The 23723-nt window shown below is 56.7% G+C and overlaps 2 protein-coding genes across 3 annotated transcripts in view; one reads left to right on the top strand and one right to left on the bottom strand.

Moving 5' to 3' along the window:
- The window catches only part of BRSK1 (BR serine/threonine kinase 1), a 22366-nt gene extending 6948 nt beyond the window's left edge, over positions 1-15418 (top strand). For both annotated transcript variants that reach the window (XM_080643326.1, XM_080643325.1), the window contains exons 5-19: positions 1635-1751; positions 1833-1866; positions 1957-2025; positions 2761-2907; positions 3560-3591; positions 3930-4100; positions 5374-5471; positions 6394-6553; positions 6776-6836; positions 7230-7599; positions 8021-8069; positions 8166-8289; positions 8790-8991; positions 12945-13034; positions 14969-15418. In XM_080643326.1, coding sequence (XP_080499452.1) covers positions 1635-1751; positions 1833-1866; positions 1957-2025; positions 2761-2907; positions 3560-3591; positions 3930-4100; positions 5374-5471; positions 6394-6553; positions 6776-6836; positions 7230-7599; positions 8021-8069; positions 8166-8289; positions 8790-8991; positions 12945-13034; positions 14969-15126 — 1882 coding nt within the window. In that variant the 3' untranslated portion in view covers positions 15127-15418. The remainder of the gene's footprint in view (positions 1-1634; positions 1752-1832; positions 1867-1956; positions 2026-2760; positions 2908-3559; positions 3592-3929; positions 4101-5373; positions 5472-6393; positions 6554-6775; positions 6837-7229; positions 7600-8020; positions 8070-8165; positions 8290-8789; positions 8992-12944; positions 13035-14968) is intronic.
- TMEM150B (transmembrane protein 150B) lies at positions 15376-23723 on the bottom strand. The gene is made up of 8 exons (XM_080643327.1): positions 23588-23723; positions 23168-23278; positions 22741-22818; positions 22201-22260; positions 22050-22117; positions 21666-21793; positions 20227-20410; positions 15376-16378 (listed from the first exon to the last, which is right to left on the bottom strand). The coding sequence occupies exons 3-8, from the start codon at positions 22806-22808 to the stop codon at positions 16164-16166; spliced, it is 723 nt and encodes a 240-aa protein (XP_080499453.1). The 5' UTR covers positions 22809-22818; positions 23168-23278; positions 23588-23723; the 3' UTR covers positions 15376-16163.

Raw genomic sequence — 23723 nt, 5'->3', positions numbered from 1 at the left:
CGATGTTTCTCTCTCTCTCTCTCTCTCTCTCTCTCTCTCTCTCTCCCCCCCGCTTCCACTCTCTCTAAAAATCAATGGAAAAATATCCTCGGGTGAGGATTCACAAAGCCAAAACAAGATATCAAACAGGTGGCATTTTTATAATTAACGACAGTGCAAAAAAAGGGTGCCTTCAGCTCGTCTTTCAGCCTCATCTGTTTGCACCCCTCCCGCTCCGGGATGGGGTTGGAGGTGGGGTGGAGGGCCTCAGACTCGGGGGTTAAGCTGGGTGATAAAAGGCCACCCATTTGAACTGTCAACACCTCCCTATTGACAAGACTGTCAAAACCCTGACATTAAAAACACTGACCTCTAGGGGGCGGTGCAGTATGACCCAGTTACCACTTCCAACAGAAACTGTGGAATCCTTGGGCGCCGCCTCTGCCCTGAGACACTAGACATTTAAACCCTTAAAGCTGAGCCGTTTGACCTGGGAGAAGAGAGGGAATTTGTCCCAAGCCTGAGGTGGCAGTATTCCTTTTATTATTCAGTAGGGAAATAGTTTTAATATTTAAAGAGCTAGCTCAGTATCAGCCCTGCTTACCTAAAACACTCTCACTTTGTACGTATTCAAATATTTGTGGGTAAAGTAATACAACATCTGGGGTCTCTCACAAAATAACCCAGTGGGAGAGGGAAAGCATATGGAGGGGTGTGGATGAGAGATCTGCCCTGAGTTCATAATGGGATATCTGGGGGATGGGTGGGCACAGGGGGCTTCCCTATATTCTCTCTACTTTGGGGCATGCATGAAATTGTCAATAATCAAAGTTTCCAGCCCTGGCCGGTTTGGCTCAGTGGATAGAGCGTTCGGCCTGTGTTCGATTCCAAAGGGTCCTGGGTTCGATTCCGGTCAAGGGCACGTACCTTGGTTGCAGGCTCCTCTCTGGACCAGGGCCCTGGTCAGGGCTCGTGCAGGAGGCAACCAATCGATGTGTTTCTCTCACATAGATGTTTCTCTCTGTCTTTCCCTCTCTCTTCCAAGTCTCCCTAAAAATCAATGGAAAAATATTCTTGAGGGAAGATTAAAAACATATATAAAAATAAATTTAAAATAAAAGTTATTTTAAATATATTTTTATTGATTTCAGAGACGAAGGGAGAGAGAGAGAGATAGAAACATCAGTGATGAGAGGGAATTATTGATCGGCTGCCTCCCGCACGCCCCCTACTGGGGATCGAGCCCGCAACCCAGGCATGTGCCCTTGACCTGGAATCAAACCTGGGACCCTTCAGACTACAGGTGGATACTCTGTCCACTGAGCCAAACCAGCTAGGGCTAAAAATTATTTTTTTTAAAAACCCTCTCACTTCCTATATATTCAAATATTTGTAGGAAAAGGAATATGACCTCTGTGGTCTCTCGCAAAAATAATCCAGTGGGAGAGGGATGTAGGGGTGTGGAGGAGAGATTCGCCCTGAGTTCATATTTGGGAAGTGGGGGGGGCGGTGGGCCCTGTGTGAAATTGTCTACCATCAAAGCTTCCAGCCCCACCCCCTCTGAGCTGAGCCCCACCCCCTCTGAGCTGAGTCCCGCCCCTCTGAGCTGAGTCCCGCCCACTCTGAGCTGAGCCCCGCCCGCCCACCTGTCTCAGCCACAGAGACCTGAAGCCCGAGAACCTGCTGCTGGACGAGAAGAACAACATCCGCATCGCGGACTTCGGCATGGCGTCCCTGCAGGTGGGGGACAGCCTCCTGGAGACCAGCTGCGGGTGAGTCCGGCGGCCGCCTGGGCCCGGGGAGGGCTGAGACGCGGCCGAGGCTCACCCCCCACCCCCCTGTCTCTCCCTCAGGTCCCCACACTATGCGTGCCCAGAGGTGATTAAGGTGAGTGTGGAGCAGGTGAGGGGGGTGGGGGAGCTGGTGCTGGTGGAGATGGGTGTGATGGTCATGCCGGCCCTGCTCCCTCCCGTCCAGGGGGAGAAGTATGACGGCCGCAGGGCGGACATGTGGAGCTGCGGCGTCATCCTCTTCGCCCTGCTGGTGGTAAGGCGCCCCTCCCCGCTCCTGCCCGTCTCCACAACAACCCCGCCTGGGGAGCTCAGGACCGGAAGCTCCAGCCTCACCCCGGGGCGTGTCTCCCTTTTTTTTTTTTTTTTTTTCTCTTAAGCTGGTGTCCATTTTTTTTTGAATATATTTTATTGATATTTTACAGAGAGGAAGGGAGAGGGATAGAGAGCTAGAAACATCGATGAGAGAGAAACATGGATCAGCTGCCTCCTGCACACCTCCTACTGGGGATGTGCCCGCAACCAAGGTACGTGCCCTTGACCAGAATCGAACCTGGGACCCCTCAGTCCGCAGGCCGACGCTCTATCCACTGAGCCAAACCGGTTTCGGCTGGTGTCCATTTTTTTAAACTTTTATTTTTTTTAATTAATTTCAGAGATGAAGGGAGAGGGAGAGAGAGAGAGAAACATCAGTGATGAGAGAGAATCATGGATCGGCTGCCTCCTGCACGCCCCACCCTGGGGATGGAGCCCGCAACCCGGGCCTGTGCCCTGACCGGGAATTGAATCGTGACCTCCTGGTTCCTAGGTCCCTCTCCCAAATATTTAATGGATATCAGGAAGGTGTGAGGGGTATTCGCCAGCCGACCAAGATCCCAGAGCTAACCGTTCAGTCCCGGAACTGTGGGATGACCCAGGGGGTCCCCGAGTGGGACGAGGCAGCCAGGAGCCCTTGGAGGGCTCGGGACAGTGGCGGTCCTTTGTCACCCAGGGGGCTCTGCCCTTCGATGATGACAACCTCCGCCAGCTGCTGGAGAAGGTGAAACGGGGAGTCTTCCACATGCCCCACTTCATCCCGCCTGACTGCCAGAGCCTCCTGCGGGGCATGATCGAGGTGGAGCCCGAGAAGAGGCTCAGTGTGAGTTGGGGGGGCCGGGATGGGGACAGGGGAAGGGACAGTGGGTGATGAGGACAGAAACCCTAGGGGAGTCTTTTTTTAAAAAAAAATATTTTTATTGGTTTCAGGGAGGAAGGGAGAGGGAGAGAGAGAGAGAGAGAGAAACATCCATGATGAGAGAGAATCATGGATTGGCTGCCTCCTGCACGCCCCACACTGGGGATCGAGCCGGCAACCCGGGCCTGTACCCCGACAGGGAATCGAACTGTGACCTCCTGGTTCATAGCCATGTTGGTTGGGATCCCTAGGGGAGTCTTGAGGATGGGTGCCCAGGACTGGCCTGTCCGTCCCTCGGGTGACAGCTGGGAGGGGAGTCCCTGGGTGAGCCCGCAGTCACTCCAAAAAGGGGGAGGAAGACCCCTTCAGGATGCCACTGCGCATGCGGCAATGTAGCCAGGCCGGTCCACAGGATTCGGATTGCGCGTGCGCGAGGCAGTACGCTCACTCGCCACTTGGGGGAGACATAAGCCCGTCAGCCCGCCCTTGGCGATGGGGAGACCCGTTAGGGATCCCCCAACCCCACCCCGTCAACTTTCATGCCGTCCAACTGTGATCATATGACCTCAATTCCGCTTCTTTACAACCCCCTTGTCCCCCCACCCCTCCCCCACAGCTGGAGCAAATTCAGAAACATCCTTGGTACCTGTGAGTATGGGGGAGCTGACACCTGAATCCCTGGGGGAGGCAGGGAGTGGGGCCCGGATATCAAAGGCCCCCCAAAGCAGGAGAGCCAGAGCCGGCCAGGGGGTGGGATGCCGCGGTTCCTGAACGAGGAGGGGTCAGGGTACTTGGACCCCTGGGTCTTAGGAGAGAAGACACAGGTGGAGGCGCTGAGGGGTTCAGACTCCTGGGTCTGAGGGAGGGTGGGGACAGGACTCCGGGGTTCCCCAGAAAGGCGCAGGCTGGGACCCAGGACCCCTGAGACTCGGGGTGAAGAAGAGGGTTCGAGTCCGGGTTCCCTCTGCTGTTTCTCCCCGCGCCAGGGGTGGGAAACATGAGCCGGACCCGTGCTTGGAGCCCACCCCAGGCCGCAGGGTGGCCATGCGGAGCCTGCCATCCAACGGGGAGCTGGACCCGGACGTCCTGGAGAGCATGGCCTCGCTGGGCTGCTTCAGGGACCGGGAGCGGCTGCACCGTGAGCTGCGCAGCGAGGAGTAAGACGCCCCGCGGGCAACACACACTGGCGGCCCACGGAGGGTGGGGAGCGGCCTTAGCTCCCGGGACAGCCGCCTGGGGCACGCCCAGCCTCGCACACGGGCAGACTCACGCTCCTGGACACGGAGGCTTAAAACTCCCGCGTGGCCCTGTCCCCAAGGAACCACCAGGGGGCAGTAGGACCAGCAGGGAAAAGGCAGAACTGAAGCTGAAAAGCATTATTAATAGATACTGAGACAGATTTATTATTTTATTTAATGCCCTAATTTTATTTTATTTTATTATTACTTTTTGATCCTCATCCGAGGACATTTTTAAAAAAATATATTTTATTGATTTTTTTACAGAGAGGAAGGGAGAGGGATAGACGGTTAGAAACATTGATGAGAGAGAAACATCGATCAGCTGCCTCCTGCACACCTCCTACTGGGGATGTGCCCGCAACCAAGGTACATGCCCTTGACCGGAATCGAACCTGGGACCCTTCAGTCCGCAGGCTGACGCTCTATCCACTGAGCCAAACCGGTTAGGACAACATTTTTCCATTTATTATTTTTTAAATTTATTTTCATCCTCACCCAAGGATATTTTTTTCCCCATTGATTTTTAGAGAGAGTAGAAGGGAGAGGGAGAGACAGAGAGAAACACCGATGTGAGACAGACACATCGATTGGTTGCCTCCGGCATGCCCCCGGGAGCATGCAATGGAGGTATGTGTCCTTGACTGGAATCGAACCCGGGACTCTTCAGTCCGCAGGCCGACGCTCTATCCACTGAGCCAAACCAGCTAGGGCTCCATTTATTTTTTAGAGAGCGTGGAAGGGAGGTGGGGGGGACAGAGAAACATCAATGTAAGAGAAACACATTGATTGGTTGCCTCCCTCTGGGGCGGGCCAGGGCCAGGGATGCAGCCTGCAACTGAGGCACATGCCCTTGACCGGAATCAAACCCAGGACCCTTCATTCCACAGTCTGACGCTCTATCCACTGAACCACAATGGCTAGGGCTGTTGAGACAGATTTAGAGGGTGCCTCCCATAGTACTTACCTAGAGTACGTGTTCCAATGTTAGCTAATATTATTATTTTTGAGGAAAGTGAGACTGAGCTGTACACCAAGACAAAGGAACCCACCATGTTGATACCCAGGGAAATGGAACTGTATATAGAGATGCTGGGTGGACCGAGCCCCCACAGAGCCACCGCCGCAGGGAGGGGATGAGACCACCTCTGGGACCTGACCTCTGACCCCAATCATCTCCTGCCCCCAACAGGGAGAACCAAGAAAAGATGATATATTATCTGCTTTTGGACCGGAAGGAGCGGTACCCCAGCTGTGAGGACCAGGACCTGCCTCCCCGCAATGATGTTGGTGAGAAGGCAGGGCTGGGACTCCGGGCCCCAGATTCCTGAGGTGGGCGGGGCTGTAGGACCTGAGCTGTCAAAACCTCTCTCTACTCGGGCCTCAGTTTCCCATCTGTCTGAGTGCCACGTACAGTTGGACAAATCAGTCTTTTATTTTTTTAAATGCAAGCTCCTGAGCCTGGCCCTAGAGATTCTTTTTTTCTTTCTTTTTTTATTTTTTTAATATATTTTATTGATTTTTTACAGAGAGGAAGGAAGAGGGATAGAGAGTTAGAAACATCGATGAGAGAGAGACATCAATCAGCTGCCTCCTGCACACCCCCTACTGGGGATGTGCCCGCAACCAAGGTACATGCCCTTGACCGGAATCGAACCTGGGACCTTTCAGTCTGCAGGCCAACGCTCTATCCACTGAGTCAAACCGGTTTTGGCTTTTTTTTTTTTTTTTAATATATTTTATTGATATTTTACAGAGAGGAAGGGAGAGGGACAGAGAGCTAGAAACATCAATGAGAGAGAAACATCGATCAGCTGCCTCCTGCACACCCCCCACTGGGGATATGCCCGCAACCAAGGTACATGCCCTTGACCGGAATCGAACCCGGGACCCTTCAGTCCGCAGGCCGACGCTCTATCCACCAAGCCAAACGGGTTTCGGCTCGGCTTTCTTTCTTTTTTTTTTTTTTTTTTAATAACTTTTTTATTGATTTCTGAGAGGAAAGGAGAGGAAGTGAGAGAGAAACATCAGTGATGGGAGAGAATCATTGATTGGCTGCTTCCTGTACACCCCCTACTGGGGATTGAGCCCACAACCCGGGCATGTGCCCTTGACGGGAATTGAACCGGGACCCTTCAGTCCACAGGCCAACGTCCTATCCACTGAACCAAACCATCTAGGGCACAAATCAGTCTTTTGATCTTCCCCCCAGACCCCCCTCGGAAGCGCGTGGACTCCCCCATGCTGAGCAGGCACGGGAAGCGGCGGCCAGAGCGGAAGTCCATGGAAGTCCTGAGCATCACGGATGCGGGTGGTGGCGGCTCCCCGGTGCCCACCCGGCGGGCCCTGGAGATGGCCCAGCACAGTCAGAGGTGGGAACCCTACCCCTGCAGTGGGACCCCCCAGTCCTGGATGGGAAGAGAAGTCAAGGTTTTAACCCCAGCGCCACCTCCAAGGTGCTGTGTTGATTGGGCCGAGTCACCTGCCCTCTCTGGGCCTCCTTTCCTTATCTTGAAGGAGTGTGGAAGGGAGAGAACAGCTGAGCCTTTTGAAAGCTTTCCCTCCTGATTTTTAACCATTTGTCCCGGAAACAGATCCCGTAGCGTCAGTGGAGCCTCCACCGGCCTGTCCTCCAGTCCTCTGAGCAGTCCGCGGGTAAGGCCAGACCCCAATGAAGGGAGAAGGGGTAAGGGATGAAGACCCTGTGGAGCAGAGATCAAGCAGCAGAAACTACAACCTAACCCTAACCCTAACCCTAATCCTCCTTCATAGCGTTGGGGTTTTTTCCGTGTCCCAGAAGGGCTTATTTACTCATTTAACAGAAGCTAATTGAGCGCCTATGTGCACCAGTCACTGCTGGGTTTACAGCGGTGAACACGACAGGGAAAATCCTTGCTTCCCTAACATTGGGGGGAGGGAGGGGGAGATAATAGGACTACAAGGTCCAGCATGCATCATCGGGCCCTCCTGCCTGAGTATGTGTGAGTGGGCGGCCTAGAGCCTACCGGGAGTTGTAGTCCGGCCTCACCCTCTTCCTCTCCTTCGCAGAGTCCGGTCTTTTCCTTCTCACCGGAGCCTGGGGCTGGAGATGAGGCTCGGGGAGGAGGCTCCCCGACTTCCAAAACGCAGACGCTGCCTTCTCGAGGCCCCAGGGGTGGGGGCGCCGGGGAGCAGCCCCCACCCCCCAGTGCCCGCTCCACTCCCCTGCCTGGACCCCCAGGTTCCCCACGTTCCTCCGGGGGGACCCCCTTGCACTCGCCTCTGCACACTCCCCGGGCCAGCCCCACCGGGACCCCGGGGACGACGCCGCCCCCAAGCCCAGGCGGTGGTGTCGGGGGAGCCGCCTGGAGGAGTCGTCTCAACTCCATCCGCAACAGCTTCCTGGGCTCCCCGCGTTTCCACCGGCGCAAGATGCAGGGTACGGGGTCCCTGGTGGCGCAGGGGCTGGGGAGCAGACTCCTGAATCCTAATGGAGGAAGGCGACCTGGGGCTAACATCTGGGTCCCGGGAGCATGGGGTGGGGCCCGGATTCCCATATCCTGGGGTAAGATGGGGTTGTGAGCAGAGATGCAAGCATGGGTAGAGGAAGTGGCCCCGCCCCCTCTAAAAGACACGCCCACTCGGTGCTCTGGATCACCTTCCCATTGGCTCATGGCAAGCAAGCCACACCCACAGAGGGCGTGGCCTAATGGGCCTGGGCGGCATCCACAGAAGGAACAGAAGGCTGCTTGCCATTTGGGGTTTGGCTCCTGGGTGGGGTGAATAGACAGTGGGTCTGGAAGCCCTGATTGTGCTGCTCACGAAGTGTTGACCATAGTCTCTCCCCCCTCCCCCCCCAGTGCCCACCGCCGAGGAGATGTCCAGTTTGACGCCGGAGTCCTCTCCAGAGTGAGTGAGACAGGGAAGGGAAGAGAAAGGATGGAGGGGGTTTTTCATTTCCTCGGCCCCCTCCTGACCCTCCTCCAACCATCCCCTCCTACTCAGGCTGGCAAAACGCTCCTGGTTCGGCAATTTTATCTCCTTGGACAAAGAAGAACAAATTTTTCTCGTGCTAAAGGACAAACCTCTCAGTAGCATCAAAGCGGACATTGTCCATGCCTTCCTGTCGGTGAGGGGCCGGGGTCCCCACGCACTCACGCACGCTGACCACCACACAACCACAGCGGCCCCTGGGGTTCACCACCTTGGCACTGGCCTGACTCCTTCCTGGGGTTCATGGGATTTGTAGTTTTTCAGCCAGAGTTGGGTTTGGTCATTGTGGGGGCAGGGAGGCAGGCGAGGCTTGTGTCCTGGGGCCTGGAAGTGGTGAAATAGGACCGTGAGTTACAATTCTCCACATATCAGTGTCCCCTGAGGACTGGTGAGTTGACATTCCCCTATTATTACATTAGGAATTAGTTGCTCAGCCATTCATCCCTATATAACCTAGTAGGATGGAAAACTACAAATCCCAGCGGGCAATGGGGCATTCTGATGCCTTTCCTTGTACTTTTGCTCCAGTGTCTGATGGGACTTGTAGTTCCTTGGGCAAAGGCCACTGTAGGGTTGCTTATCCATTCCTTGCAACCAGGGGTCACCTCCTCCTTATGTCCCCCCCATCTCTCTCAGATCCCCAGCCTGAGTCACAGTGTGCTGTCACAGACCAGCTTCAGGGCCGAGTACAAGGCCAGCGGTGGCCCCTCCGTCTTCCAGAAGCCCGTCCGCTTCCAGGTGGACATCAGCTCCTCTGAGGGGCCAGAGCCCTCCCCGCGACGGGATGGCGGTGGTGGCGGAGGTGGCATCTACTCTGTCACCTTTACTCTCCTCTCCGGTATGTCTCCCTCGACTAGACGGGTGTCTGGGATGCTCAGGGACAGCTGAGATAGGATAGCAGCCAAGGAGGGCAGCATGAGGGAGGAGGAGATCGTGCTCAGCTGGGCCTGACTGTGTGAGCCCCCTCCTCACGTAGACCCCCACATCCTCTCCTTCCCTCCCTGCCTTTCTTTAACATGTTTACTGATTTTAGAGAGAGAGGAAGGGAGAGGGAGAAAAACATCGATGTGAGAGAGAACATCGATGTGAGGAGGGGTGTCTCCTGCACCACCCCTCCTGGGGGTCAAGCCTCTACCCTGGGCATGTGCCCTGACCAGGAATTGAAATGGTGATCATTTGGTGCATGGGACGATGCTCAACCAACTGAGCCAGGTCCCCTTTCCCTTTTCTTTCTTTTTTTAAAAAAATATTTTTATTGATTTCCGAGAAGAAGGGAGAGGGAGAGATAGAAACATCAATGATGAGAGAGTATCATTGATCGGCTGCTCCTGCATGCCCCCTACTGGGGATCCAGCCCGAAACCTGAGCATGTGCCCTTGACCGGAATTGAACCCGGGATCTTGCGGTCTGCAGTCCAATGCTCTATCCACTGAGCCAAACCAGCTAGGGCTCCTTTCCCCTTTTCTCATCCACACTTAACCTCATCGCATATTGCTTACCCTGTGCCTAGTGCTTAATTGCACTATTTCCTTTGATGTGTTAGTAATCACCCACTTGACAGAGAGGAAAACTGAGGTCTAAAGAGGTAAATGGATTTGACCGGAGTCACACTGTACGCTGTGACAGAGCTGGGCTCCGCGTAGGCCTCCTGACCTCCCAGCACAGAGCTCGCCCTACGACTTTAAGACTGGAGAGCAAGGGACATGGGGTGCTGCTTTCAGGCCATTCCCACACCCAGAGCAGACATCACCAATCGATCATAGCAATTCATCCCGTGAGCTCAGCCACAGCCTCAAACTCCAGGCAGCCTTGGCCAATCAGGAGCTGGCACAAGAACCCTGGCCAGGGTGGCTCCGTGGGTTGAGCATCATTCCATGCACTGAAAGGTCACCAGTTCAATTCCCAGTCAGGACACATGCCCAGGTTGTGGGTTCAACAGGAGGCCACCCACCGATTGATGTATCTACCACATATCGATGTTTCTCTCTCGCCCTCTCCTTTCCTCTCTCTAAAATAAATAAAAACTTTTTTTTTTTTTTTTTTTTTTTAAAGTTGGGCCCTAACTGGTTTGGCTCAGTGGATAGAGCGTCAGCCTGCGAACAGAAGAGTCCCAGGTTCGATTCCGGTTCGATTCCGGTCAAGGGCACATCCCCAGTAGGAGGTGTGCAGGAGGCAGCTGATCGATGTTTCTCTCATCGATGTTTCTAGCTCTCTATCCCTCTCCCTTCCTCTCTGTAAAAAATCAGTAAAATATATATATATATATATATATATATATATATATATATATTTATTTATTTATTTATTTAATATATTTTATTGATATTTCACAGAGAGGAAGGGAGAGGGATAGAGAGCTAGAAACATTGATGAGAGAGAAGCATCGATCAGCTGCCTCCTGCACACCTCCCACTGGGGATGTGCCCGCAACCAAGGTACATGCCCCTGACCGGAATCGAACCCGGGACCCTTCAGTCCGCAGGCCGACGCTCTATCCACTGAGCCAAACCGGTTTCGGCAATAAAATATATTTTACAAAAATATTTAAAAAAAGAGTTGGCACAAGAGATGAGAACCACAGAAATGCCTTGTTTCCAATCCTACTTAGTTCCTGGGTCCTGATACCGAGTTTGGAGGATGAGGGATACCTCTCTTTGCTGTCCTTGTCACCCATTTTATTTTTATTTTAAAAAATATATTTTATTGATTTTTTACAGAGAGGAAGGGAGAGGGATAGAGAGTCAGAAACATCGATGGGAGAGAAACATCTATCAGCTGCCTCCTGCACACCCCCTACTGGGGATGTGCCCGCAACCAAGGCACATGTCCTTGACCGGAATCGAACCTGGGACCCCTCAGTCCGCAGGCCAATGCTCTATCCACTGAGCCACACCGGTCAGGGCCTTGTCACCCATTGTAACATGTCGCAATGGGAGGTGAGCTTGCTCCCACTTTCTACACCGGGCTGCTGTGGAACACTGGGGCACTGCATCCCCAAAATGAATTATGGCGCTTTTTTTTTTAGTTCCTTCAAAACTAACAGGCAGCCCCGGGCCGGTGTGGCTCAGTGGGTTGAGCGTTGTCCCGTGCACCAAAAGGTCACGGGTTTGATTCCCGGAAAGGGCACATGCCCGGCTTGCGGGAGGCAGCAATTGATGTTTGGCCTTCACATGGATGTTGCTCTCTTCCCCTCTCTCTAAAAATCAGCTTGCCCTGGCTGGTGTGGCTCAGTGGATAGAGCATCGGCCTGCGGACTGAAGGGTCCCTGGTTCCATTCCAGTCAAGGGCACGTGCTCAGGTTGTGGGCGTGATCCCCAGTGTGGGGCGTGCAGGAGGCAGCCAATCAGTGATTCTCTCCCATCATTGATGTTTCAGTCTCTCTCCCTCTCCCTTCCTCTCTGAAATCAATAAAATATATATATATATATATATATATATATATATATACACACATATATATATATATACACATATATATATATACATATATATATATATATATATATATATAAAATAAATAGATAGCCCTAGCTGGTTTGGCTCAGTAGATAGAGTGTCAGCCTGTGGACTGAAAGGTCCCAGGTTCAGTTCCGGTCAAGGGCACATGCCTGGGTTGTGGGCTCGGTCCCTGGTGGGGGTTGTGCAGGAGGCAGCCAATCAGTGACTCTCATCATGGATGTTTCTATCTCTCTCTCCCTCTCCCTTCCTCTCTGAAAGCAATAAAAACATATTTTTAAAAATATATATAAATAAATAAATAAAAAGCAGCTTAAAAATCTTCTAAATAAAAAAGACGAATAGGCCGAAACCGGTTTGGCTCAGTGGATAGAGCGTCGGCCTGCGGACTGAAAGGTCCTGGGTTCGATTCCGGTCAAGGGCATGTACCTTGGTTGCGGGCACATCCTCAGTGGGAGGTGTGCAGGAGGCAGCTGATCGATGTTTCTAGCTTTCTATCCCTCTCCCTTCCTTTCTGTGAAATATCAATAAAATATATTAAAAAAAAAAAAAAGACGAATAGGCCGAAACCGGTTTGGCTCAGTGGATAGAGCATAGGCCTGCGGACTGAAGGATCCCAGGTTCGATTCCGGTCAAGGGCATGTACCTTGGTTGCGGGCACATCCCCAGTAGAGGGTGTGCAAGAGGCAGCTGATCGATGTTTCTCTCTCATCGATGTTTCTCTCTCATCGATGTTTCTAACTCTCTATCCCTCTCCCTTCCTCTCTGCAAAAAATCAATAAAATATATTTAAAAAAAAAAAAAAGACGAATAGGCAGAAGTTTCTCAATTTTAAGATTTTTTTTCTTCCCAGTGATTTTTTAAAATATTTTTATTGATCTCAGAGAGGAAAGGAGAGGGAGAGAGAGATAGAAACATCAATGATGAGAGAGAATCATTGATTGGCTGCCTCCTGCACACCCCTTACTGGGGATCGAGCCAGCAACCCAGGCATGTGCCCTTGGCCGGAATCGAACCTGTGACACTTTCGTCCGCACGCCGATGCTCTATCCACTGAGCCAAGCCGGGTAGGGCCCAAGGATTTTTCTAACATTTCTGGCTCTCCATGGCCTCCAGCAGAAACTAACAAGGAATAAAACCCACTGAAATAGAAAATAGCACCCATTGTTCCTATAAGTGACATTTCTCAGCTCCATGTGCAAACCGTGGACCGGTGCCTGGCCCAGGAGAGGAGGTGGAACTGAGACAGAGAGGAGGAGAGGCCTTCCCTGGGTGGACGGCCCTCCCCGGCCCTGTCCCTGGCGTCCCCACTCACTGTTTCCCGGCCCCTTCCAGGTCCCAGCCGTCGGTTCAAGCGAGTGGTGGAGACCATCCAGGCACAGCTGCTGAGCACTCATGACCAGCCCTCCGTGCAGGCCTTGGCAGGTGGGTGCGGGCCTCGCGGGTGGGTGCGGGCCCCAGCGGGTGGGTGCGGGCCTCGCGGGTGGGTGTGGGCCCCGGCGGGTGGGTGTGGGCCATGGCAGGTGGGTGGGGGGCTCGCGGGTGGGTGCGGGCACGGCGGGTGGGTGCGGGCCATGGCGGGTGGGAGGCCGGGTGCTGGCTGTCTGTCCGTCTCTGTCCCGTGGGGCGGAGGGGAGACTCCCAGGGACCAGGGCTGCAGCTTTTGGTTAGCAGGCGAGACCAGCGGTGGGGAAGCGAGGCCCACCTGTCGTCCGTCCCGCTGAGGCCTCACCTGCAGACCTGCGAGCGGTTCCCTTTCCAGGGTGGGCCTCGCCTGGGAGCTGGTGTTCCCTGCCCCAGGGGGTGGGGCTTCCTGGAGGCTAGCCTTGTTGTCAGGGAGCGGAATTCCCTAGCAACCAGGGGTCACCAGAATTCCTCCGTGAAGACAGCCCTGCTCAGCCCCACTCCTGGGATAGGTGGGAATGGGGTCCCCAGGCCCTAGGGAGAAACGGAGCAGGCAGACAGGACCCCAGCCATGGGGGCAGACGCCACGTGGCCTTGTCACTGGAGAAGGCCAACGCCCAGGGTCACGTCTGCTGGAGAGGAGTAGTTCAGCCCGGGGCCCCGTTTCCCAAGGTCAGAACCATTTCCCCAAGGTCAGAACCATTTCCCCAAGGTCAGAACCGACGGGGCGACTCTCAAGGTGTTTGGAGGGCCAGGCCAGGCTCCCTCCTGGAGGCTGGGGGCCCGGGGTATCCGTTCCGCCTTCCCAGAGGCCCCAGGCCCCAGCACCCGCACAGCTGGTGACGGGCACCTCCCTGAAGGGCACATGTCCCTGGGGCGTGGCCTCACTGGGGAGGTTCTTTCCAGGCTGCACCCAGATGATTCAGAAGAACCGGCCACCGCTGGGCTCCGGCCTCAGTCAGCCGGCGTCCCCTTTGCCCTGCAGTGTAACAGGGCCCCAGTTCTCAGCAGGAGGAGCTGGACAGCTTTGGGGGCGTGTGGGGGAGGCATGATTCGTGGCGCCCAGGGGACATCCGGCAATGTCTGGAGCCCTTTCCGCTGATGTCAATCCTGGAGGAATGGGGGTGCAGGGTGCCTAGGACGCCCCCACAGCAAGGCGTTCTGACCTCCTGGGGAGTGGAGCAAGCCCGCCCCAGGAGTCTCCACTAGGCCTGGTTGCCCGGGGTGACCAGAATCCAGGTCAGGCCCCCTGAACCCTGCTAGACCCGGTTGCTAAGGAAAGCTGACCTTAGCAACCAGGGTCCCCCAAAGGGCACACCCTCAGACAGGAAGGACAACAGGCACCCGGGGGCTTAGCCCGGCGTCTTATAAAGAGGAATGGGGCAGGGGAGGTGACCCCCAGTCCACCTAATGGGGGAGCCATCCTGGTTGCTATGACAACAAAAACCAGCAATCAGTGACTTTTATGGGGGCGGGTCCCTGCTAGGGGCCCTCAGGTACTGCTGTGTGGCCCCTCAAAGAGGTGACACCAGTCAGGAAAACCCGCCTGGGGGGGCCTGAGACCCCCCCAAACAACCTGTTGTAGGGGCTCCAAACCCCATGACTAAGGAGCATCCCCCCTAACCACCAGGATAGTGGAAGGGAAGGGGGACCCTCTGGCTGTGACTTGGGGTGCTCAAATCTTATCTGGGCTCACACACCAGTCTCTGAGAACGCCCGGCCGGGTCTCCAAGCCATGAGGGCTGGAGGGGGCCCGGATGCATGACCTGTTCTAGGGTTGGCAGGCCTGGTTGCTGGTGTGTGCCCCCCTAGCACCCGAGTTGGGGGCTTGGGCCTCCGCACGATACTGGAGTCGTCCCGGCCGGCCTTGGGGTTACTGAGACCCGGGATGGCAGGAACCTCCACGCCGGCTCCAGAGCCCCGGAGCTCACGCCACACCACTTCCTCCCCGACAGACGAGAAGAACGGGGCGCAGACCCGGCCTGCCAGCACCCCGCCCCGAAGCCTGCAGCCCCCGCCCGGCCGCCCAGACCCGGAGCTGACCAGCTCTCCCCGCCGAGGCCCCCCCAAAGACAAGAAGCTCCTGGCCACCAACGGGACCCCTCTGCCCTGACCCCAGGGGGCCGGGGAAGGAGGGGAGCCCCCTCCACCCCCCTTCCCTGCCCCCCAACTGTGAATCTGTAAATAGGGCCCAAGGAGTACATAGGGAGGGGGAGATACAACCAACCCAGCCTCGCCCTGCAGGGATGGGGCTCGAGGGGCCGTGCCCAACGGGGAGGGGTGGTACTGGGGGGGGCGGGGTGTCCAGGGGGTGGGAGCTGTTTCTATTTTATTTATTGATTAATTTATTATTTTATTTATTGATCAACCTCTCTGCGGGGTGGGGTGGGGGAGGGACGGGGGCTGGTTGGGGTGGCTTAGCAGATCCGGACGGACAGGGCCATCTGTGCTTGTGTCATCCCCAACTCCCCCTTCCTGGGCCCCCTCCCCCTCCCCCACGACCTTCTGTACGGATTTGCTCTCCGGAAGGAATTCTGGTTTCCCGTGATCCTGCCTGCGTCCGTGTCTCTGATTCCGCCGGCGGCAAAAAAAAAAAAAAAAAAAAAATTAATAATGACAACAATAAATAGCCTTGATCAGGGACGGCTGGCTGGCCGCCGCCTCTCGCTTCCTGGGTGGCCGATGGCAGGGGCGGGAGGGCAGGAAGGTGCCGGCCCAGCAGCGGGTTGGGGCCCGGCCCCACATGTGCACCAGGCCTGGAGGCGATGGCCCGTTCTCTTTCATTCTTGGCAATCCTCACCCGAGGCTGTTTCTCCATTGCTTTTACATGGAGTGGAAGGGAGAGGGGGGCGGAGAGCAACATCGATGTGAGAGAAACACATCCACCAGTTGCCTCTCAGACTCGCCCGAACGGGGCCAGGCATCCAATCTGCAACCCAGGTCTGTGGTCTTGATCGGAATCAAACCGGCAACCCGTGGGTGCGTGGGCCAGCGCTCTAACCATTGAGCAACACTGGCCAGCGCACGGCAAGTTCTTTAAGGTCCGTCCCCAACGGTTCATCCCTGAAGGTTCGTCCCCAGCGATGCATCTTGGGGGCCCGGAGGAGCCCGGGATGGGTCTCTGTCCTCGGCGGGAGGGCCAGGCCGCGGTCAGAGCGCCTGGGCCAGCGGCGGTGGGGTCTGCAGGGAGATGGGGGAGGCGGGCTGCCGGCTGAGGCTGGGCCCAGGCCGGAGACACAGGGTGCAGCCCTCCAGGCCGGAGAAGTCCACGGCCAGCAGGCCGAAGAGCGTGAAGAGCAGCATGGCCACGGCCCACTCGCAGACGGCGGCGGCTGAACGCCGCAGGCTGGTGTGCAGGACGACCACTTTACGCCAGGGTCAAGGGCAGCCGCCACGAGAAGGGTCCTGGAGCCCCCAGACCGGGCAGGCGAGGCCGCGCCACCCTCCTCCGTGGCTCCCGGACACTCGCCAAGGGGTGCCCTCCAGTCCTGTCTGCGTCTCCAACTGTTTCCCAAATATCTTCCCAGGTGGGTCCCTTCTGTTCCAAGGGCGCTCTCAATATTCTGGAACAAGGGTCTTAGCTCCCGTCAGCCTCCCTGCGCCCACGAAGGCGCCACCATCCCCCACTTGCTCAGCCAGTCAACCAGACACATTGCTTCCACCTCCACGTATGCAGGGTTTCCTAAAGATACACCCCCAGCTCAGCTCCAGTGGCTCAGTGGTTCAGCGTGGGCCTATGAACCAGGAGGTCACGGTTCGATTCCCCGTCAGGGCACATGAGCACGGGTTGCATGCTCCATCCCCCGTGTGGGGCGTGCAGGAGGTGGCCCGGGATTCTCATCATTGATGTTTCTCTCCCTCTTTCTTTCTTTCTTTTTCTAAATAAATTTTGATTGCTTTCAGAGAGGAAGGGAGAAGGGGAGAGAGAGAGAAACATCAATGATGAGAGAATCATGGATCAGCTGCCTCCTGCATGCCCCCTAATGGGGATCCAGCCCACAACCCGGGCATATGCCCTTGACTGGAATCGAACCTGGGACCCCTTAGTTCATAGGCTGATGCTCTATCCACTGAGCCAAACCGGCTAGGGCTTCCTTCCTTTCTGAAATCAATAAAAATTAAAATAAATAGCTGAAACCGGTTTGGCTCAGTGGATAGAGCGTTGGCCTGCGGACTGAAGGGTCCCGGGTTCGATTCCGGTCAAGGGCATGTACCTTGGTGCGGGCACATCCCCTGTAGGGGGTGTGCAGGAGGCAGCTGATGGATGTTTCTCTCTCATTGATGTTTCTAACTCTCTATCCCTCTCCCTTCCTCTCTGTAAAAAAATCAATAAAAAATATATATAAAAATAAAAAAGATACACTCCCCCATGCCAGCCTCAGGCCTGCAGGCTCCTCCTGCTCACTCCCAAACAGAATGGAATCTTCCCCCTAAAGCATCTTCCTCTTTCTGGGTCCCCCCCCCCCCCACTGCCATGACAGCCCCCTCATCCATTCCTGCGCCCAGAATCACCCTCACCACCTCCCTCACGCCCATGGCCAGCTGGTCGCTCCAGGTCTTGTCCTATCTGCCTTACTGGTCTCGTCTGGCCTGGCATCCCTGCGGGTCTGCCCGTCCTTCCTCCGGCTCCCCCGTCCCGCCCAGCTCCTTGAAACTGTTTCCCAACCACCGGCGAACCAGACTCCACGCTGCAGCCTAGCAGAGACGCCTTTTACCTGCTGGAACTTTCCTCCCTGGCGCACTCTTTCTCCTCCTCTCAGCCAAGCTAGCTCCGACTTACTCCTCCGCGAGATCAGATTAGATATTATTTCACTCATTCGAGGACTTGGAGGCCGTGCACAAGTCCAACACCATCCCTGGGCCCGTGGATGTTGGAGAAAAAGAGCTGTGTGAGCACCCCAACAAACGGCTTACCCCAGAGCCAACCTTGCTCCTCCCCTGCTCACAAGCTCTCCATGGCTCCCTATTGCCCCAAGGCAGAAGCCCAACCCCTCACCTTAGCACCGGAGACCACCCGGGGCCCTGCCAGCAGCCTCCTCGCCTCCCCCCCACCCCCCCGTCTGCATGCCCACACCTGCTGTGTCCACGAACCCCCCAGCTCAGGCCCTACGCAGCTGGCTCTGCAGGCCCAGCTCAGAATCTGCCAGCTCTGCCCTAGCTGGTGTGGCTCAGTGGATAGAGCATCGGCCAGTGCACTGAAGGGTCCTGGGTTCGATTCCAGTCAAGGCACATGCCCGGATTGTAGGCTTAATGCCCAGTGGGAGGCGTGCAGGAGGCAGCCAATCCATGATTCTCTCTCATTGTTGATGTCTCTATCTGTCTCTCTCCCTTCCTCTCTGAAATAATACCTACACTAATAAAATAGAAATATGCAAATTGACCGTACCGCCACAACACCCACCAGCCAATCAGGAGTGAGTATGCAAATTAACCCAACAAAGATGGTGGGTTAATTTGCATACACAGGAGTGGAGCGGCCGGGCAGGGCAGATGCCTGCTATGAGGGGGGTGAGGCAGGGGGCGGAGGGAGCTACAGGAGCGGTGCTCTGGCCTGAGCGAAGACTGAAGGCTCTGGCCGGAGTGAAGATGGAAGTTGCCTGCCAGAGCGAAGGCCTGGGTCCCGGGTGCCAGAGGAAAACTGGTGCTGGCAGCCAGGGGAAGGAAGGCCTATTGCATGAATCTTCGTGCAATGGGCCTCTAATATATATATATATATAGAATGGGCAAGCTCTGAGAGCCCTTAGCACACTCAGCTGGCCATCGTGATGGTCCGTCCCGCTCCCTGCAGCTAAGGGGACGTCTGAGCCTCACAGAATGAGGCTCCGCCACCAAACTCGTCCTCCGCCGAGTGGGGCCTCTAGCAGGGGCTGGCTGGACCTCATCGCCGACAGGGCCCGGTGGGGAGAGGCTGGTTTGCAGCTGGAGCAGCCCTTCCCACCTACTCCATGCAAATCGGGCTGCAGCTCCGGAAAAAGGACGGATCCACTTCATGCAGCCGGCACAGGGCCTCGGCTGGGGCCCCCCTGTTCGGAGATGCCTGCGCCCCCTCGGCCTCCCTTCCATCCTCCTCCCCACAGAGGCCCGCAGGCCCAGTCTGCGCCCGCCTCTCTGAGAGCTCTTCCTGGCAGTGATAACCATCAGTATGATTAAAAAACAAACAAAACAAACACTCCCTCTTCCGGACAAGGAAACTGAGGCTCAGAGAGTGATTTGACTCAGCCAGAGGCCTGCTGGGCTGGGTTCTGGGGTGACTCAGAAGTGAGTTGGAATCGAGGTGCCAGCCAGTGGCGTGTTGGTAAATGTTGGACAACCAGCTCTGATATGCAGCAGCTGCCACTTCCTGTGGTGTAAATACTCCCACCATTGCCAAAACCGGTTTGGCTCAGTGGATGGAGCGTCAGCCTGTGGACTCAAGGGTCCCAGGTTCGATTCCGGTCAAGGGCATGTACCTTGGTTGCGGGCACGTCCCCAGTAGGGGGGGTGCAGGAGGCAGCTGGTCGATGTTTCTCTCTCATCGATGTTTCTAACTCTCTGTCGCTCTCCCTTCCTCGCTGTAAAAAATCAATAAAATATATTTAAAAAAAAATACTCCCACCACGGCCATTCCCAGCAACTAACATGACATCACCCCGACTAACATGACATCACCCCGACTAACATGACATCACCCCGTGTGGAGCTGAGGAGAGATCCACTCACTGCCCTTGAGCATCCACGCCAGGGGCTTGAAGCCCAACACTCACTCCACCATGAACTACAGCCTGGTTCTTGGCCCAGAGACTCCTCCTGTCTGAACCTCCGTTTCCGTTCGTAGCCAGCATGCTGCCCCGCACAGAGCGGGTACCCCAAATGACCGGCTTAGCATCCTCCCAATATCAACGGGTCGCTCACTACGGGCCAGGCACCGATCTAAGCACCTCACGTGTATCATCTTCATTCCTTACAACCCTGGGGTTGGCTCTGCATTTGATAGATGAGGAAACCGAGGCCACAAGAAGCTAAAAACCAGCGGCGCCTCCCCCAGCTGGTATGTGGACAAGGTGGGATTGCAACCCAGGCAGCGTGGCCCTCCCCCCCCTCCCCCGCCGTGGGCACTCTCTGACGACTGTCCTATAACAGGGCGGAAAAACGAGGGAGCATCCACACTAGCACACAGCAGACCCCCCCCCCCCCCCAATGAAGAACCACCCCAAGCCCCGCTCCTAAAGGATACTGGTCACCAAGAGGACGGTGCAGAGGCTGCAGAGGAGCAGGCGGAGGGGCCGGATCCACGGGGCCCCGGGCTGGGGCAGGCTCTTCATCTTCCAGGAGAGAAAGAGCTGCAGCCAGAAGTAGACATGGCCCACGAAGAGGGCCAAGAAGGCCCCCGTCAGGTGCATGGCCAGCTGGTTCTTTTGCTGGAAGGAGGAGGAGCAGCGGGGAGAGGTGAGGGGAAGACCTGTGCAGAGACCAGGCCCACGAGGCAGGGACGGGCCCCTGACCAACCCCATGCACTGTGATTGACAACTGCCACGCCCAATGATCGGGTCACGGAGTCCATGCATTGGCTATCCTCAGCTCTGGGAGGGCGGGCATTTAAACCTGTCCTTCCCCGCGGGGGGGGGGGGGGGGGGCCTCAATCCCTAAAACAGGGCCTGGCACGTAGCAAAGGCTCATCGATGTTGGTGCAATAAATCTTTTAGTCTCAACCGGGGTGTGGAAGAGTAGGTGTTGCCGCCAAAGGGATCAAAATGGTTTTTTTTGGCCCCTGGCCGGTTGGGTTCAGTGGATAGAGCGTTGGCCTGCAGACTGAAGGGTCCCGGGGTTCAATTCAGGCCAAGGGCACATGCCCGGGTTGCAGGCTCCACCCCCAGTGGGGGGCGTGCAGGAGGCAGCCTGATCATGATTCTCTCTCATCATTGATGTTTCTATCTCTCTCTCCCTCTCCCTTCTTCTCTGAAAATCAATTTTTTAAAAAAATTTAAAGTGAGAGAGAATGCGTGAATGAATAGATGTGCAGATATGTTGGGGGCTATTTGCTGACAAGCTGGAAGGAGCCTCCAGTCTGACACCCTGTGGCTGGAAGCAGATATTATAAAATGAAATGATAACACTAAATAAATCAGCGGCATTTCTCCTGTCACGTGTGCACTCGTTTATTCTGCAAAGATCTACGGAGCTTCGTGGTTAGGAACGTGCGTTCTAGAGGCTATGAATCTGAGTTCATATCCAACCACCGTGATCGGGGAATGAAAAAAAACCTCCCCGTGGGATCTGGCTGGGAAAGGCCCGCCTAGAGTTCGCCTAGAGTTCATGTGCAGAAGGTACAGCCTGGGGCAAACTCCGCCAACGTGGCAAACATCAACAATGAGTGACGATCCGTCATTTCATCACCGACGGGGTGGAGGATGACAGGGAATTACCCCAACCTCCCAGGGTGCAACGGAATAACTAGAAAGCGCCTCCTACGCGGCGCTCCATTCAGCCTAAGGAGTCCCCCCGCGTGCCCACGGCCCGAGAACCACAAAGAAATACATGTCCCAGGAGGCTAAGCGGGGCCGAGCCCCACTCCAAAGAAGTAATCGGCCGCCCCGGAGGATGCTGGGAGTTGTAGTCCCACACTGTGGCTGGCTGAACCCCTGGGCTAGGCTCCAGGAGTCGACTCGGACTCACCTGGAAATTGCCCACCACGGAGGTGCCAAAGGCACAGAGGAGCCCCGACCAGAGGATCAGCTGGTTAAACCACTTCCCGACGCCCCAGTCCCGGAACTGGTGGTAACGGAGAATGCAGATCCAGGCGGCTGGGAGGAAAGGGAAGTGGGAAGGCAGTGTTGGCGCGGGAGAGGCTGGGGGTACAGGGGTGGGGGCAAATCCCGGACTTAGGGGAGGAGGGGTGAGGCCTGGACTCCTGGGTCTGAGGGAGGAGGGGTGGGGCCTGGACTCCTGGGTCTGAAGGAGGAGGGGCTGGGGGTCTAGCCTGCAGGGTGGCGGGGGAAGGCGCCGGGGTCGCCCTGGCTGGGAGGCGCCGGCTCCGGGGCGAAGGGCCAGGGCAGTTACCCATCGCAGCTCCCATGTTGAGCAGCTGGCTGAAGATGCAGCTCTGGGGCGGGTAGGATCCGCAGAGACTGGGGAAGATAGGGATCACCTGTGGCTCCGTAGAGCCGGGACCCGCTTTCCGCCCTCTGGCTCCTCCAAGCGCCCTAACTACCTGATGTAGGGGATGCCTTCCGTCAGGTTCACAGTCTGGTTGGACACAGCGATCGCGAAACTGCAGGAGTGGGGAGACAGCAAATGAGCGGCGGCTTCCCAGACAACTTTCTGTTACCCAGAAACCAGACTGCCTCCCCCCTCAGACCCAGGAGCCCAGGCCCCAGCCCTCCTCCCTCAGACCCAGGAGTCCAGGCCCCCAGCCCCTCCTCCCTCAGACCCAGGAGTCCAGGCCCCCAGCCCCTCCTCCCTCAGACCCAGGAGCCCAGGCCCCAGCCCTCCTCCCTCAGACCCAGGAGCCCAGGGCCCAGCCCTCCTCCCTCAGACCCAGGAGCCCAGGCCCCCAGCCCCTCCTCCCTCAGACCCAGGAGTCTAAGCCCCAGCCCCTCCTCCCTCAGACCCAGGAGTCCAGGCCCCCAGCCCCTCCTCCCTCAGACCCAGGAGTCCAGGCCCCCAGCCCCCTCCTCCCTCAGACCCAGGAGTCTAAGCCCCAGTCCCCTCCTCCCTCAGACCCAGGCATCATTCTGCCCAGAACACTCACACGGCCCAGATGCTGGTGGCAGCCCAGAGGGCCAGGAAGGCAGGCAGCAGGGACAGGTAGCCCCACATGCCGGGGCCTCTGCAGAGGAAGAGAGGGCCACTAAGGAATCTCGCTTTCTGTGTGTGTGTGTGTGTGTGTGTGTGTGTGTCAGGAGGGTTCAAGTCTATCAGATCCTGGCTGCCTGCCTCTGAGGCCCCCATTGGCTCCCAGACGGAAGGATGGGCGGATGGGGTGTGGGGGGGTCACTCTGGGAGGTGGGGTGTGGTCTGGTCAGGTGAGCCAGCTCTCAGCCTGGGGCACGGCCCCTGCCGTTCAGATGCCCTTTCACCTTTACCTTGAGGTGACTCCCAGCTGCCCTCCCCTCACCCACCTTCAGAGGCTCACCCCTGCCCGCCGCTGCCCCCTCCCCGCCCCCTGCGATGCTCACCTGCTGGCCTCCAGCTCTCCTCCTGGGACGCGGGCAACTGGGGCCACGGGGCCGTGTGAGCGGTTCAGAGAGGAAATGCGGGGACGGGGGTGGGGCTTGGGCCGTCAGCAGCTTTCAAAGGAAGGCAAAGTCCGACCTGAGTGTAGGGACCGGAGTCTGGCTGCCACTTTAGAGGGACCTCACCCCCAAACGGCCACTTCCGCCTCCGAACCAGCAGCTCCTGGGCATCAGGAGGCCCCCAACTTCCTTCCTCCACTTTATAGGTTCAACATGCCAACCCCCAGCCCTTATCCTCCGAGGACCCACCAATCAGAGCCTCCAGCTCTCTCTTCCTCCCAGGGAGGGGCGGGGGAGACACAGAAACCCAGGCCCCCCTGGAGCAAATGTGTTCCTTCCTCTCCCGGGGTTCCCCTCTCTGACCTTCGCGGGGACCCAGCATCCAGGCCCCAGGTCCCCGTCCTTTCCCAGGGCACGTCTGTGGGCGGGAGGCTGGCGCTGGGCCCGGTGACCCTGCCTCCTCCCAGCTGCTGACCCCTCTCCCTGCCCTCCCTTCCTC

Source organism: Plecotus auritus (genome assembly GCF_963455305.1).
Source record: "Plecotus auritus genome assembly, chromosome: 10".
NCBI classification, from domain to species: Eukaryota; Metazoa; Chordata; class Mammalia; order Chiroptera; family Vespertilionidae; genus Plecotus; species Plecotus auritus.
This window is presented reverse-complemented; position numbering and strand designations above follow the sequence as displayed.

Bases quoted from the DNA above. Each gene is read 5' to 3' on its own strand.
- TMEM150B (XM_080643327.1), bottom strand. From the start codon at position 22,808: ATGTGGGGCTACCTGTCCCTGCTGCCTGCCTTCCTGGCCCTCTGGGCT. The intron at 22,261-22,740 runs GTGAGTGTTCTG...CCACTCCTGCAG, and splicing joins GCCACCAGCATCTGGGCCGT to TTTCGCGATCGCTGTGTCCA. The intron at 20,411-21,665 runs GTGAGTCCGAGT...TCCTCCTTCCAG, and splicing joins CCGTGGTGGGCAATTTCCAG to CAAAAGAACCAGCTGGCCAT.